The 15,003-nt window shown below is 47.1% G+C and overlaps 1 protein-coding gene across 1 annotated transcript in view; it reads left to right on the top strand.

Annotated features, from left to right (window-relative positions):
• LOC122723699 (basic proline-rich protein-like) overlaps positions 1–15,003 on the top strand; it is a 39,667-nt gene that overhangs the window by 3,363 nt on the left and 21,301 nt on the right. The window contains exon 2 of the mRNA XM_043956800.1: positions 4,929–5,246. Within this exon, the coding sequence (XP_043812735.1) occupies positions 4,929–5,246 (318 nt within the window). The remainder of the gene's footprint in view (positions 1–4,928; positions 5,247–15,003) is intronic.

Raw genomic sequence — 15,003 nt, 5'->3', positions numbered from 1 at the left:
GCAGCACCTACTGTCCCAGAAACTCAAATGCCTAAACCTAGCTCATCTGGAGGGAGCAAGGTCAAGATGACCGACTATATGAAGCTGGATGCTCCCCAGTATGAAACCAGTGATGACTCGTGTAATACCCGGCTAGACTCCGGTATCGGAATTCCTACCGTCCGGTAGAATCTCGGATGTCGGAAGCCTCTAGTAGGGTAGAAACATGTTTTCTTAAAATGTTTTAATGTATTTCATGATTTTAAGTAAAGAGGAAATGAGTTTTTGAATGAAAACAACCTTGGAGGAAAACTCAGGTTCGGCCGCCGAAACTCAAAGTTCGGCCGCCGAACATGCATGCATTTCGGGTGTGCCTTAGGCCCCCGAAGGCATAAGTGAGGGAAGTCCAGGTTCGGCCGCCGAACATGGCATGCATGCGGAGGCACGTTCGGCCCCCCATTGTTGGCCAAGGTGAGCTCTCCGCCGTTCCTCACCAATCTTTGAGCTTTTCCTTCAAAGCTTTCACGATTTTCACAAGTTTTCATCTTGTTTTGAAGATTTTCAAGTTTTGAGCAAGTTTTGGAGCTTTGAGGTTCAAGAACTCAAATCTCTCCCATCTCCGAGTTTAGGTCGTCTCTCTCTCGATCTTCAAGAGGTAAGAGCCGATCTTAAGCTCATTGCATGTTTTAAGTAAGTTTTATGTAAGATCTATGAGGTAGAATGCATGTTTAGCTTAGGGTTAGGTTTATGAGCTTATGTTGTGATTTTGAGCAATGTGTTGTTGTTGTGTGTTGTAGTTGGGGTTTAAGATAGTTTAAAGCCCCTAGGAGCCAATGTATGTTTATTTGCATGATTTGAATGAGTTATATGCATGTTGGAATGAGAAGGAGAGGTTTTTGTGCAAAGAGAACCAAGTTTCTGCCCTCTGGCAGAAACCAGGTTCGGCAGCCGAAGGACTTTCGGCCGCCGACCTGCCTGGGAGGCAGGACTTTCGGCCGCCGAACCTGCCTGGGAGGCAGGCCTTTCGGCTGCCGAAGTTGCCCCCAAAAAGAGACTTTCGTCTCTGTCTGGGACTTTCGGCCGTCGAAGGTGCCGCCGAACCTGCCTGGGTTTCGGCTCTGGAGGGACTTTCGGCCGCCGAAGGTGCCGCCAAACCTGCCCTATTCAGCCTTCCTTTGCATGTTTTGCATGATTGTTTTAAGGTGTTTTAGGGGGGTTTTTTGGGGGATGTTTTCAGAGTCATGTTATAGTATGTTGGTCCCTCATTTGAGTCCACCTGTGTAGGTTCGGACCCGAGGAACCGAGGACCTCAGCAGTGAGTCAGCTGCTTCAGTCAGTGTCAGAGCTAGCCAGAGGTGAGTAGAATAACTCTTTATGTTTCAAGTAAATAAACCAGTTTTGAGCATGTTCATGCATCACGGATGCCATGTGATATTTTAGGTTGTTTGCATTAGAAATCACGAATATGTTGCATTGCATAATATGTTGTTGATGTGGATGAATGTTGAATGATCCATTAGCCCTCATATATTATGACATGATGATATGATATGGAAGTCCAGGTGTGGCCTGCACTACGCTCCTGGCACTATGTAAGAGAAAGACCGGATGTGGCCTGCACTACGCCCCCGGCACCATGGATTATGTATGTTATGTTATGTATAAGAGAAAGACCAGGTGTGGCCTGCACTACGCCCCTGGCATGATTGGATTATGTAGAGGGCTAAATGGTGACAAGTTCATCCTTGATATGATTAGTTGTGATGTGATGCATTTCATGATAGCACGTGTTTTAAATGCTTTATGATTCTACTCACTGGGCTCTAGTAGCTCACCCCTTTCCCAAATTCCCCAGGTTTGCAGGTACAGGGTAGACCAGGAGGTCAGCAAGAGTATTGAAGTCATTGTATGTAATAGATAGAATGTGGACATGATAAAATGTAAAGTTATGAATAGTTATGTTATGTATAATGATATTGAGGTTTAGAAGTGTGCTTGACCATAGTTTATTGTAATCCCTTGTTGATACATGATCTTAAGGTTTATTGATGATTATTGTAATACTCGGCTAGACTCCGGTATCGGAATTCCTACCGTCCGGTGGAACCTCGGATGTCGGAAGCCTCTAGTAGGGTAGAAACATGTTTTCCTAAAATGTTTTAGTGTATTTTATGATTTTAAATGAAAAGGAAATGAGTTTTTGCATGGAAAACAACCTTGGAGGAAAACCTAGGTTCGGCCGCCGAAGCTCAAGTTCGGCCGCCGAACATGCATGTGTTTTGGAGGCACGTTAGGCCCCCGAAAGCATAGGTGAGGGAAGTTCAGGTTCGGCCGCCGAAACCCAAGTTCGGCCGCCGAACATGGCATGCTTGCAGAAGCACTTTCGGCCCCCGAACGTGGCCTGGCCAGCCACCTATAAAAGGGACCCTTAGCCGAAATGGACAAGCTTTCTTCCATTTTCGGCCACAGCTAGCTTCCAACCTCCCTCTTCCAAATCTAGTGTTTTTCCTCCAAATCCCCACCATTTTTCTTGAGTTTTAAGCTTGCATTGAAGGTTTTGAACTTTTGAAACAAGTTTTGGAGCTTTGGGAACTCAGGAGCTCATTTTCTTGGATCTCCAAGTTTAGGTCGTCTCTTTCTCGATCTTCAAGAGGTAAGAGCCGATCTTAAGCTCAATGTATGTTTTAAATAAGTTTTATAAAGTTTTATGGGGTAGAAACGCATGTTTAAGTTAGTTGAGCTATGTTAGGTTTTATGTGATTTTTGAACAATGTGGCATGTTTGAGTATGTTTGAAGTGTTGTAGTTGGGGTATTTGTTTTTTTGAGGCCCCTAGGAGCTTGTATGCATGTTTTAGAACAAGTTTATGCATGATTGGTGAGTTTGGAGGCGAAAATGCTTAAGAGAGCCAAGTTTCTGCCCTTTGGCAGAAACCAGGTTCGGCAGCCGAAGGAGCTTTCGGCCGCCGAACATGGCTGGGGAGGCAGGCCTTTCGGCTGCCGAAGTTGCCCCCGAAAAGAGACTTTCGTCTCTGTCTGGGACTTTCGGCCGCCGAAGGTGCCGCCGAACATGCATGAGTTTCGCCTCTGTCTGGGAGTTTCGGCCGCCGAAGGTGCCGCCGAACCTGCCTGACTTTCGGCTCTGGAGGGACTTTCGGCCGCCGAACCTGCCGCCGAAAGTGCCCTGTCCAGCAATTTCTTGCATGTTTTTATGTAGTGGTTTTATGATATTTTAGGGGGTTTTTGGGGAGTATGTTAGAGTTATGTTTATGTATGTTTGGTCCCTCATTGGAGTCCACCTGTGTAGGTTCGGACCCGAGGAACCGAGGACCCCAGCAGTGAGCCAGCTGCTACAGAGTTGTCAGAGCTAGCCAGAGGTGAGTGGAATAAACTTTAAGTTTTAAAATAAATGAAATATGAATTTTGAGCATGATCCATGCATCATGAATGCCATGAGATATAGTAGGTTGTTTGCATTAGTATTCACGAATATGTTGCATTGCATTTTGATGTTGATGTGGATTGGTCATTGGATGATCCTTTAGTCCTCATATGATATGATGATGTTATGGCATGATATGGTATGGAAGTCCAGGTTGTACCCATTCTACGTCCCTGGCACGATGTAAGAGGAAGTCCAGGTTGTACCCATTCTACGTCCCTGGCACAGTTGGACTGTATGATATGTTATGTTAAGAGAAAGACCGGTTGTATCCATTCTATGTCCCGGCACAGTTGGACTATGTAGAGGACTATAGGTGACAATACCATCCGAGATGTGATTTGTTGTGATGTGTTGCATTCCATGAAAGCATGAAATTTTAATATATTGTTTTCTACTATTCTGCTCACTGGGCTTGTTAGCTCACCCCTCTCCCCTAACCCCAGATGTGCAGGTACAGGGTAGACCAGAAGGTTAGCCAGAGTTTTTGAAGTATGTTATGTAATAGTTAGATTGTGGACATGACAATTGTACTATGATGTAACGTAAGAGATTACAGTATGTTATGTAATGAGGTATATTGAGGTTATAGATGTGCTTGACCCTATGAGTATTGTAATCCCTTTTTAAATACATGATCCTATATGTTTTATGATGTTCATGAAAGCCAACTCATCTCATGATGTATCGCCCATTGGGGCAATGATGAGATCCCACAGAGGGATCATGATTATGATCATGACTATGTACATGTATGTTTAGGTTGAGTTGGATAATGAAAAAAAAGTTTAAATTTTTATGCATGTTGTTGATCATGTATGGGATTATACAGGTTTACAGGATGTATGTTTGGCTTGCTACGGGTCCCGGCGGCCTTAAGTCGACCCGGATCCTAGCGCCGGTAGCGGTCCGATTTTCGGATCGTTACAATTATGTTTAACCAACTCAACACATGTTATGCCACCCATTGGGGGCATTGAGGAGGTCCCACAGAGGGATCAATGTTTATAGTTATGTCTACGTTCAGTGCATGCACAGGTTGAGTTTGGTGTATGAGAGAATGAATGAAAGAAAAGTTTTAATTTTTATGTATGTTTGTTGATCATGTATGGGATTAAACAGGTTTACAGGTTACATGTCAGGCTTGCTACGGGTCCCGGCGGCCTTAAGCCGACCTGGATCCTAGCGCTGGTAGCAGTCCGATTTTCGGGTCATTACAACTCGTTTGTGTATCTTGAGAGGGTCAGAACGATTACAGATGAGATAGGAGCTGATGACAATAGAGCCATTCAGATGGCTGGGTTCACGCTAAAATGCAAGAAGTAGGCCTGTGCATATTTCGGTTTAAACCGAAAAACCGAACCGAACCGATTAATTTCGGTTTTTCGGTTCGGTTAATCGGGATGATCGGTTTGGTTCGGTTAGTATATTTAAAATTATTCGGTTTTCGGTTCGGTTCGGTTTAAACGTGTTAAATAACCGATCAAACCGAAATAACCGATTTCGTAGCTAATCCCTCGCCCCCGCCCCCGCCCCCGCCCTCGCCCCCGCCCCCGCCCCCGCCCCCGCCCCCGCCCCCGCCCCGCCCCCGCCCCCGCCCCCGCCCTCGCCCTCGCCCTCGGCCCCCTCGCCCTCGCCCTCGCTCTCGCCCTCGCCCTCGCCCTCGCCCTCGCCGCCCTCGCCCTCGCCCTCGCCCTCGCCCTCGCCCTCGCCCTCGCCCTCGCCGCCCTCGCCCTCGCCCTCGCCCTCGCCCTCGCCCTCGCCCCCCTCGCCCTCGCCCTCGCCCTCGCCCTCGCCCTCGCTCCCTCGCCCTCGCCGCTTCCATGGGTGAACCAGAGAGAAATAAGGAACAGAACAAGAACTATGGCAGATTTCGGTTTGAATCGAACCGAACCGAACCGAACCGATTTTTATCGGTTCGGTTCGGTTCGGTTATATCATCATAATCGGTTTTTTCGGTTTTTAAAATTTTAATACTTCGGTTTTCGGTTTTTTCGGTTCGGTTCGGTTCGGAACCGAACCGACCGATTGCACAGGCCTAGCAAGAAGGCCCGTGAGTGGTTCAAGAACTATGTGAACCCGAGATTGGACAGCCTATCATGGGAGGAGTTTACAAATGAGTTTGCAGGATGGGCTTTCCCTGACAGTTCAAGGGAGTTAAAGATGATTGAATTTGAACAACTAAGGCAGACAGAAGAGATGAGTGTAGATGAGTACACAGATAGATTTTTGGAGCTGTTGCCGTTTGCTGGGCAGAATCTAGACACAGATCAGAAGAAGTCAAGGAGGTATATCATGAGGCTCCATTCCAGGTATTCCTCCTTGATCCAGTCAGCAGAGAGGGAGAGTTTCCATGCCATAGTGGATATGGCTCGGAGAATGGAGGCTAGTGCAATCATTAAAGGGAAAGTTAAACAGTCTGAGGCACAGCCTTCTGGTTCCAAGACCCCTGGTGGGGGCAAGTTAGATCCTTCTACCTTGAATGCAGCAGCTTCAGGCAGCAAGAGGTGGAGTAGTACCACCAAGAAGTCAAAGAAGAACAAGTTCTGGAGAAAGATCAAGTCAGGTCTGGGATTGGGAAGTGGCTCGAGTTCAGGTGCAGTTAATGCAGCTTGTAGGAAGTGTGGGAAGCCGCACAAGGTAGTATGTCTGTTTGGGACGACAGCCTGCTTTAGATGTGGGCAGGAGGGACACATGGCTCGGGAGTGTCCTAGAGCAGCTTTTATGGCGCAGTCTCAGCAGACAGCCTCTGGTAGTGTGGCTCAACCAGTAGCTCCAGCCGCGACTCAGGCTAGTGGCAGAGGCAGAGGGAGAGGGCAGCCTCTTCTTCAGTGGGTTTCAGAGGTGAAGGTCCATCAGCCCCAGCACGGATCTTCACAATGACACAGCAGGAGGCAAATGCATCAAACACCGTGGTGGCAGGTAATCTCATCATTGGTTGCTCAGATGTTTATGCCTTAATGGACCCTGGTGCATCTCATTCTTTCATTGCTCTGAGGGCCGTCGAGAGGTTGGGATTGATGGTCTCTGGGTTAGAGTGTCCCCTATGGGTCAGTGGACCCAAGTGCGACCCATCAGTGGCAGAGTCAGTCTGCCAGTATAGTCCAGTTTTTATTGAGGGAAGATGCCTTTCAGCCCACCTTGTGGTTCTAGATTTGACAGATTTTGACGTCATTCTAGGGATGGATTGGCTATCTAACCATGGTGCTACCTTGGACTGCAGAGATAAGGTAGTCAAGTTCAGATGTCAGGATGGGTCAGAGATTGTCTTCAGAGGAGACAGGGGGAGTACACCTAGAGGTTTGATATCAGCCCTTCAGGCTTGTAGGTTGCTCAGGAGGGGTTGTCAGGGTTTTCTGGCTCATGTGAGAGAGCTGGATAGTCATGTTAGAGAGCCCGCCTCAGTGCCCGTGGTCAGAGAGTTTTTAGATATCTTTCCAGACGATCTTCCAGGACTACCACCTGCTAGGGAGATAGAGTTTGAAATTGAACTAATGCCAAGAGCAAGACCGATCTCTATCTCTCCCTACAGGATGGCGCCAGCAGAATTGAAAGAGCTGAAAGAGCAGTTGCAAGAGCTGGTAGACAAGGGTTTCATTCGACCGAGTACCTCACCTTGGGGTGCCTCGGTACTGTTTGTAAGAAAGAAGGATGGATCCCTTAGACTTTGTATCGACTACAGACAGTTGAACAAAGTCACTACCAAGAACAAGTACCCGTTGCCCAGGATCGATGATCTATTTGACCAGCTAGCCGGAGCAGGTTGTTTCTCTAAGATAGATCTGAGATCCGGGTACTATCAGCTGAGGATAAGGGAAGAGGATGTGTCGAAGACGGCGTTCAGAACCAGATATGGGCACTATGAGTTTCTTGTGATGTCGTTCGGGTTAACCAATGCCCCTGCAGCATTCATGGATCTCATGAACAGGGTTTTCAGTCAGTACCCGGATCACTTTGTTATTGTCTTCATAGATGATATCTTAGTGTACTCCAGGAATGCAGAGGAGCATGCCCATCATCTGAGGTTAGTTCTGCAGACCTTGAGGGAACATGGCTTGTATGCCAAGTTCTCCAAGTGTGAATTTTGGCTGAGGAGCATTTCATTCTTGGGGCATGTGGTGTCAGAAAATGGAATAGAGGTGGACCCCAAGAAAGTGGAAGCTGTAGCTAACTGGCCTAGACCCACCACAGTGACAGAGATCAAGAGCTTCTTGGGTTTGGCAGGTTACTACAGGAGGTTCATTAAGGACTTCTCTAAAATTGCCGCTCCTATGACCAGATTGATCAAAAAGAACCAGAAGTTTGTGTGGACCGACCAGTGTGAGGAGAGTTTTGAGGAGCTAAAGAAGAGGTTGACTTCAGCACCGGTGTTAGCTCTGCCGACTAGTAATGAGGACTTCACAGTCTTTTGCGATGCATCCCATGTGGGACTGGGTTGTGTGCTGATGCAGAATGAAAGGGTGATTACTTATGCTTCTAGGCAGCTGAAGAAGCACGAGTTGAATTACCCTACACATGACCTAGAGATGGCAGCTGTAATCTTTGCACTCAAGATGTGGAGGCACTACCTTTATGGGGTAAAATGTGAGATCTTTACAGATCATAAGAGCCTGCAGTACATCTTGAGTCAGAGAGAGTTGAACCTGAGGCAGAGAAGATGAGTGGAACTGCTTAGTGACTATGATTGCAAGATTCAATACCATCCGGGTAAGGCAAATGTTGTGGCAGATGCCTTAAGCCGGAAATCACTTGGCAGTTTGTCCCATATTTCAGCAGAGAGGAGGCCAGTGGTGAGGCAATTCTTCGAGCTCATCAATGAAGGTCTACAGTTGGAGTTGTCTGGTACAGGTGCTTTGATAGCCCAGATGAGAGTGGCACTCGTGTTTCTGGAGCAAGTGGCTCAGAAACAGCATGAGGACCCAGAGTTAGTAAAGATTGCCAAGACTGTTCAGTCAGGCAAGAACGAAGAGTTCAGATTTGACAGCAAGGGGATCCTCCGCTATGGGAGCAGATTATGTGTACCAGATGACGTAGGGCTAAAGGGAGACATTATGAGGGAAGCTCATAATGCCAGATACAGTGTTCACCCTGGAGCCACCAAAATGTATCAAGATCTGAAGAGAGTTTATTGGTGGCCAGCTATGAAAAGAGAAGTGGCACAGTTTGTATCAGCCTGTGAAATATGTCAGAGGGTGAAGCTGGAACATTAGAAGCCGGCTGGAATGCTTAACCCACTACCTATTCCAGAGTGGAAATGGGAGAATATAGCTATGGACTTCGTGGTGGGGTTACCGGCATCGTCCAATAGGTTAGACTCCATATGGGTGATTGTGGACATACTGACCAAATCTGCTCACTTCATCCCTGTCAGGAGTGGCTATTTTGTGGACAAGTTGGCGCAGGTGTATGTAGATGAGGTTGTCAGGTTGCATGGGGTTCCTGTTTCAATAGTGTCAGATAGAGGACCCCAGTTCACCTCCAGGTTTTGGCAGAGTCTGTAAAATGCTATGGGTACCAGGTTGGATTTCAGCACTGCTTTCCATCCACAGACTGATGGACAGTCAGAGAGGACCATCCAGATTATAGAAGATATGCTCAGAATGTGTGTGCTAGATTTTGGCGGTTCTTGGAGGCAGCATCTACCTTTGCTGGAGTTTGCTTACAATAACAGTCATCATGCTAGCATAGGGATGGCTCCATATGAAGCTTTGTATGGAAGAAAGTGCAGGTCGCTTGTTTGCTGGGAGGAAGTTGGAGAAAGGGCCTTGGCAGGGCCTGAGCTTGTAGAGATCACCAGCAAAGTGGTGCCCATAATCAGAGAAAGGATCAAGACTACTGCAAGCAGGCAGAAGAGTTATGCAGATATCCGCAGAAGGCAAGTAGAGTTTCAGGAGGGGGATTTGGTATTGCTCAAGATGTCTCCGATGAAAGGGGTGATTCGGTTCGGGAAGAAAGGTAAGCTAGCTCCACGGTACATTGGACCCTTTGAAATCTTGCAGAAGATTGGGAATGTATCGTACAAGTTGGACTTACCTGCTTCAATGGAGAGAATCCATCCGGTTTTCCATGTTTCCATGTTAAGAAAGTTCGTATCAGATCCGGGCAAGGTTCTTAGTGAACCTGATGTGGAGATACAAGAAGATCTCACTTATGTTGAGCAGCCAGTGCGGATTCTTGACACTCAGATCAGAAAGTTAAGGAACAAGGAAATCCCGATGGTGAAAGTCCTTTGGAATCACCACAACATCGAGGAATGTACCTGGGAGACACGGGAGTCCATGCTCCAGCAATATCCTCATCTCTTTTAAAGTAAGTGTTATGTGTTTTATGTGAATATCTATGTTTTACGCTATGCATGTGTTGTTTGGTGAACATTCGGGGATGAATGTTCTTAAGTGGGGGAGAATGTAATACCCGGCTAGACTCCGATATCAGAATTCCTACCGTCCGGTGGAATCTCGGATGTCGAAAACCTCTAGAAGGGTAAAACCATGTTTTCATAAGATGTTCTAATGTATTTTATGGTTTTAAGCAAGAAAGGAAATGAGTTTTGTATGAAAATAACCTTGAAGGAAGACCCAGGTTCGGCTGCCAAACATGCATGCATTTCGGGAGTGCTTTAGGCCCCCGAAGGTATGAGAGAGGGAAGTCCAGGTTCGGCCGCCGAACATGGCATGCATGCGGAGGCACGTTAGGCCCCCGAAAGTGGCCTAGCCAGCCACCTATAAAGGGGTCCCCATGTCCGAACGGGTGAGCTTTTCTCCCCGTTTTCGGCCAAGGTGAGTTCTCCGCCGTCCCTCATCGATTTTGAGCTTCTTCCTTCGAATCTTCATGATTTTCTTATGAGTTTTCACTTGGTTTTTGAAGATTTCGAGCTTAGATCGAAGTTGTGAAGCTTGGAGACCTCAGGAACCCATCCTCCCTAAATCTCCAAGTTAGGTCACACTCTCTCTCGATCTTCAAGAGGTAAGAGTCGATCTTGAGCTCATTCTATATTTTAAACAAGTTTTAAGAGGATTCATGGGGTAGAAATGCATGTTTAGTTTAGTTGAACATTGTTAGGTTTTTATGTGAGTTTTGGACAATGTAGGTTGCTGAGTTGCTTGTTTTGTGTTGTTGTTGGGGTTTAGGTTAGTTTGAGACTCGTATGTGTTGATGTATGTGTGTATGCATGATTTGAGAGGGTTGGATGCATGTTTGGAGGTATGGGAGGCATTTGTGCATGTTGGAGCTGAGTTTCTGCCCCTTTGGGAGAACTCAGGTTCGGCAGCCGAAGGGACTTTCGGCCGCCGAACCTGCCTGTGGAGGCCAACTTTCGGCTGCCAAACCCTGCCCCCGAAAGTGGACTTTCGGCTCTGGAAGGGAGTTTCGGCCGCCGAAGGTGCCGCCAAACATGCATGAGTTTCGGCTCTGGAATCCACTTTCGGCCGCCGAAGGTGCCTGAGTTTCGGCTCTGGAGGGACTTTCGGCCGCCGAACCTGCACGATTGGACTATATAGAGGACTATTGGTGACAAGTCCATCCTTGATGTGATTTGTTTGTGATGTGTTGCATTTCATGAAAGTATGAAATTTAAATTGAATGTTTATTTATTCTGCTCACTGGGCTTTATAGCTCACCCCTCTCCCTTAACCCCCAGGTTTGCAGGTACAGGGTAGACCAGGAGGTCAGCAGGAGTAGAGTCATGTTTTATGTAATAGACAGATGTGGACATGGATATGATGTAATGTAAAAAGTTTAGTATGGAAATGTAATGTGATGATGCTTATGGAAGTTTAGAGTTGTAGTTGACCATAGTATGTTGTTAATCCCTTTTTAATACATGATCTTAAATGTTTAATGATGATTATGTAAACCAAGCTTAATGTATATTATGATACCCCATTGGAGTATTTGATGAGGACTCCAGTGAGAGGTTTTATGTTATGATTTGTGTATGCACAGGTTATGCTTGGTGATCGAATGAGTGAATGAATGAATGAATAAATGAGAAAGTTTTAAATTTTTATGTAATTATTGATCATGTATGGGATTAAACAGGTATACAGAATGTATGTTAGGCTTGCTACGGGTCCCGGCGGCCTTAAGCCGATCTGGATCCTAGCGCCGGTAGCGGTCTGATTTTCGGGTCGTTACAGATTGGTATCAGAGCCCTAGGTTCATATGGTCGGACCTAGAAAGTGTCGGACTCATAGAGGTTATAGAAGGTCAAGCACAATAGGAAGATCATGTCCACTAGGATAGGATGTAGAGTCTTGTCTTGATTGATGATGTGAAATGCCATGATATTATGCATGTGCATGAATGATATGTTATGTATGTGATGCGGGTTCATGTGTTTTCACATGAACTATTTGTTGCTAATGTTATGCTATGTGTGCTGTTTTTCAGTAAACAGGATGAGAGGAACTTGTCGATCTGCACGATTGACTGGAGTACCACCGGAGGATGAGGGCATGAGTGCCCGTCCCCCTACATTGCCAAGGGCAATGTCTAGCAGGTCTAGCAGGGAAAGAGCAGTGAGAGACCCTAGAAGGTCTTTGGATATGAACAGAAGCAGATCAGTAAGGGGAACAGTTCAAGGAGGAATGTCAGAAGATGTGGGGGATGATATGAATTTGGATCAGAGGAGGGATGGCAGCCTTGGAGTGAGTATGTCTGAGGAGGGCATGGGAGAGTCCCAGGGAGGCACTCAGGCCTCGGGATTTGTTCAGTCACCCCAGTACCCACCCTTTTCTCAGCATCCCAGGTATTCGATGGGAGGAACATCGGATTACCCCAGTTTTAACCCTTACCCTTCTCAAATGCCATACCCACCTTTTTACCCACCATACCCACAGTACCCTATGTACCCATCCCCATCTTTCTACCCAGGTACAGCAAACCCTCCCCAGGGGATGTTGCACCTCCTCCACCACCAGCAGCACCTACTATCCCAGAAACCCAAATGCCTAAACCTAGCTCATCTGGAGGGAGCAAGGTCAAGATGACCGACTACATGAAGTTGGGTGCTCCCCAGTATGAAACCGGTGATGACTCATTTGTGTATCTTGAGAGGTTCAGAACGATTACAGATGAGATAGGAGCTGATGACAGTAGAGCCATTCATATGGCTGGGTTCACGCTAAAATGCAAGAAGGCCCGTGAGTGGTTCAAGAACTATGTGAACCCGAGATTGGACAGCCTATCATGGGAGGAGTTTGCAAATGAGTTTACAGGATGGGCTTTCCCTGACAGTTCAAGGGAGTTAAAGATGATTGAATTTGAACAACTAAGGCAGACAGAAGAGATGAGTGTAGATGAGTACACAGATAGATTTTTGGAGCTGTTGCCATTTGCTGGGCAGAATCTAGACACAGATCAGAAGAAGTCAAGGAGGTATATCATGAGGCTTCATTCCAGGTATTCCTCCTTGATCCAGTCAGCAGAGAGGGAGAGTTTCCATGCCATAGTGGATATGGCCCGGAGAATGGAGGCTAGTGCAATTATTGAAGGGAGAGTTAAACAGTCTGTGGCACAGCCTTCTGGTTCCAAGATCCCATGTGGGGGAAGGTTAGACCCTTCTTCTCTGAGTGCAGCAGCTTCAGGCAGTAAAAAGTGGGGTAAGGCTATGTCCAAAAAGAACAAGTTCTGGAGCAAGATCAAGTCGGGTCTGGGATTAGGAAGTGGCTCGAGCTCAGGTGCAGAAAATGCAGTATGCATGAAGTGCGGGAAGCCGCACAAGGGAGTATGTCGGTTTGGGACGACAGCCTGCTTCAGATGTGGGCAAGAGGGACACATGGCACAGGAGTGTCCTAGAGCAGCTTTTGTGGCACCGTCTCAGCAGACAGCTTCTGGTAGTATGGCTCAGCCAGTGGCTCTAGCCGCGACTCAGGCTAGTGGCAGAGGCAGAGGGAGAGGGGCAGCCTCTTCTTCAGCGGGTTTCAGGGGTGAAGGTCCATCAGCTCCAGCGCGGATCTTCACGATGACTCAGCAGGAGGCAAATGCATCAAACACCGTGGTGTCAGGTAATCTCATCATTGGTTGTTCAGATGTTTATGCCTTAATGGACCCTGGTGCATCTCATTCTTTCATTGCTCCGAGGGCCGTCGAGAGGTTGGGTCTGATGGTCTCTTGGTTAGAGTGTCCCCTATGGGTCAGTGGACCCAAGTGTGACCCGTCAGTAGCAGAGTCGGTCTGCCAGTGTAGTCCAGTTTTTGTTGAGGAGAGATGCCTTTCCGCCGACCTTGTGGTTCTAGATTTGACAGATTTTGACGTCATTCTAAGGATGGATTGGCTATCTACCCATGGTGCTACCTTGGACTGCAGAGACAAGGTAATCAGGTTCAGATGTCAGGATGGGTCAGAGGTTGTCTTCAGAGGAGACATGAGGGGTACACCTAGAGGTTTGATATCAGCCCTACAGGCTCGTAGGTTGCTCAGGAGGGGTTGTCAGGGTTTTCTAACTCATGTGAGATAGCTGGATAGTCATGTCAGAGAGCCCGCCTCGGTGCCCGTGGTCAGAGAGTTTTTAGACGTCTTTCCAGACGAGCTGCCAGGTTTACCACCTGCTAGGGAGATAGAGTTCGAAATAGAGTTGATGCCTGGAACCAGACCGATCTCTATCCCTCCCTACAGGATGGCACCAGCAGAATTGAAGGAGCTTAAGGAGCAGTTACAAGAGCTTGTAGATAAGGGCTTCATCCGACTGTAATACCCGGCTAGAGTCCGGCGTCGGAAGTCCTGTAGTCTGGTGGAATTTCTGATGTCGGAATCCTCTGGAAGGGTACGGCTTATGTTTTCCTATGTTTTGAAAGTGTTTTCATGGTTTAAAGGGTTTAAAGAAGTAAGGTTTTGCAAGAAAAGCACCAAGGCAGAAAAGCCAAGGTTCGGCCGCCGAAAGTGACTTTCGGTCGCCGAACGTGCATGGCATTCGGGTTCTCATACGGCCGCCGTAGTTGGTCTGGCCAGCCACCTATAAAAGGCCCTAGGTCGGTCAAATGGATAAGATTGCCTTTCCATTTGCACGAGCTGAGGTGAGACTTGATCTGCCTTGAGTGATTTATGTGTTTTCTCAAATCTTTCATGGTTTTAATGGATTTTCATGTGGTTTAGAAGTTTTTGAGACAAAGAGCAAGGTTGGAAGCTTGGAGCGTTTGAGAGAGGATTTCTCCATATCTCCACGTAGGGATCGTTCAATCTCTTGTTTGGAAGAGGTAAGTGAAGATCCTGAACTTCCTTTCTTGATTTTGAAGGTTTTATGGGAAGTTGTATGGGTAGTTATGCATGTGTAGGGTAAGGGAGGTTTTTGAGGATTTTGGTGTATCAGCATGGTTACGTGTTTTTTGATATGTTTGTTGGAGGTGTTAGGATAGGTTTAGACCTCTTTATGCATGTTATATGGTATATGCTAGTTGGGAGTAGTTGCTATGCATGTTGGATAGGTTTTGGGTAAAGTTTGCATGAAACAGAGCAGGTTTCTGCCCAACGGGCAAAATCAGGTTCGGCCGCCGAAGGAAGGTTCAGCCGCTGAAGGAAGGTTCGGCCGCCGAACCCCTTGTGGAGGCAGTTTCGGCTGCCAAAGCTTGCCCCCGAACATTGGGAC

This window comes from Manihot esculenta, chromosome 5 (assembly GCF_001659605.2).
Source record: "Manihot esculenta cultivar AM560-2 chromosome 5, M.esculenta_v8, whole genome shotgun sequence".
NCBI classification, from domain to species: domain Eukaryota; kingdom Viridiplantae; phylum Streptophyta; class Magnoliopsida; order Malpighiales; family Euphorbiaceae; genus Manihot; species Manihot esculenta.
The sequence above is the reverse complement of the archived record's forward strand: the minus strand, read 5'-3'. Positions and strand labels throughout refer to the sequence as shown.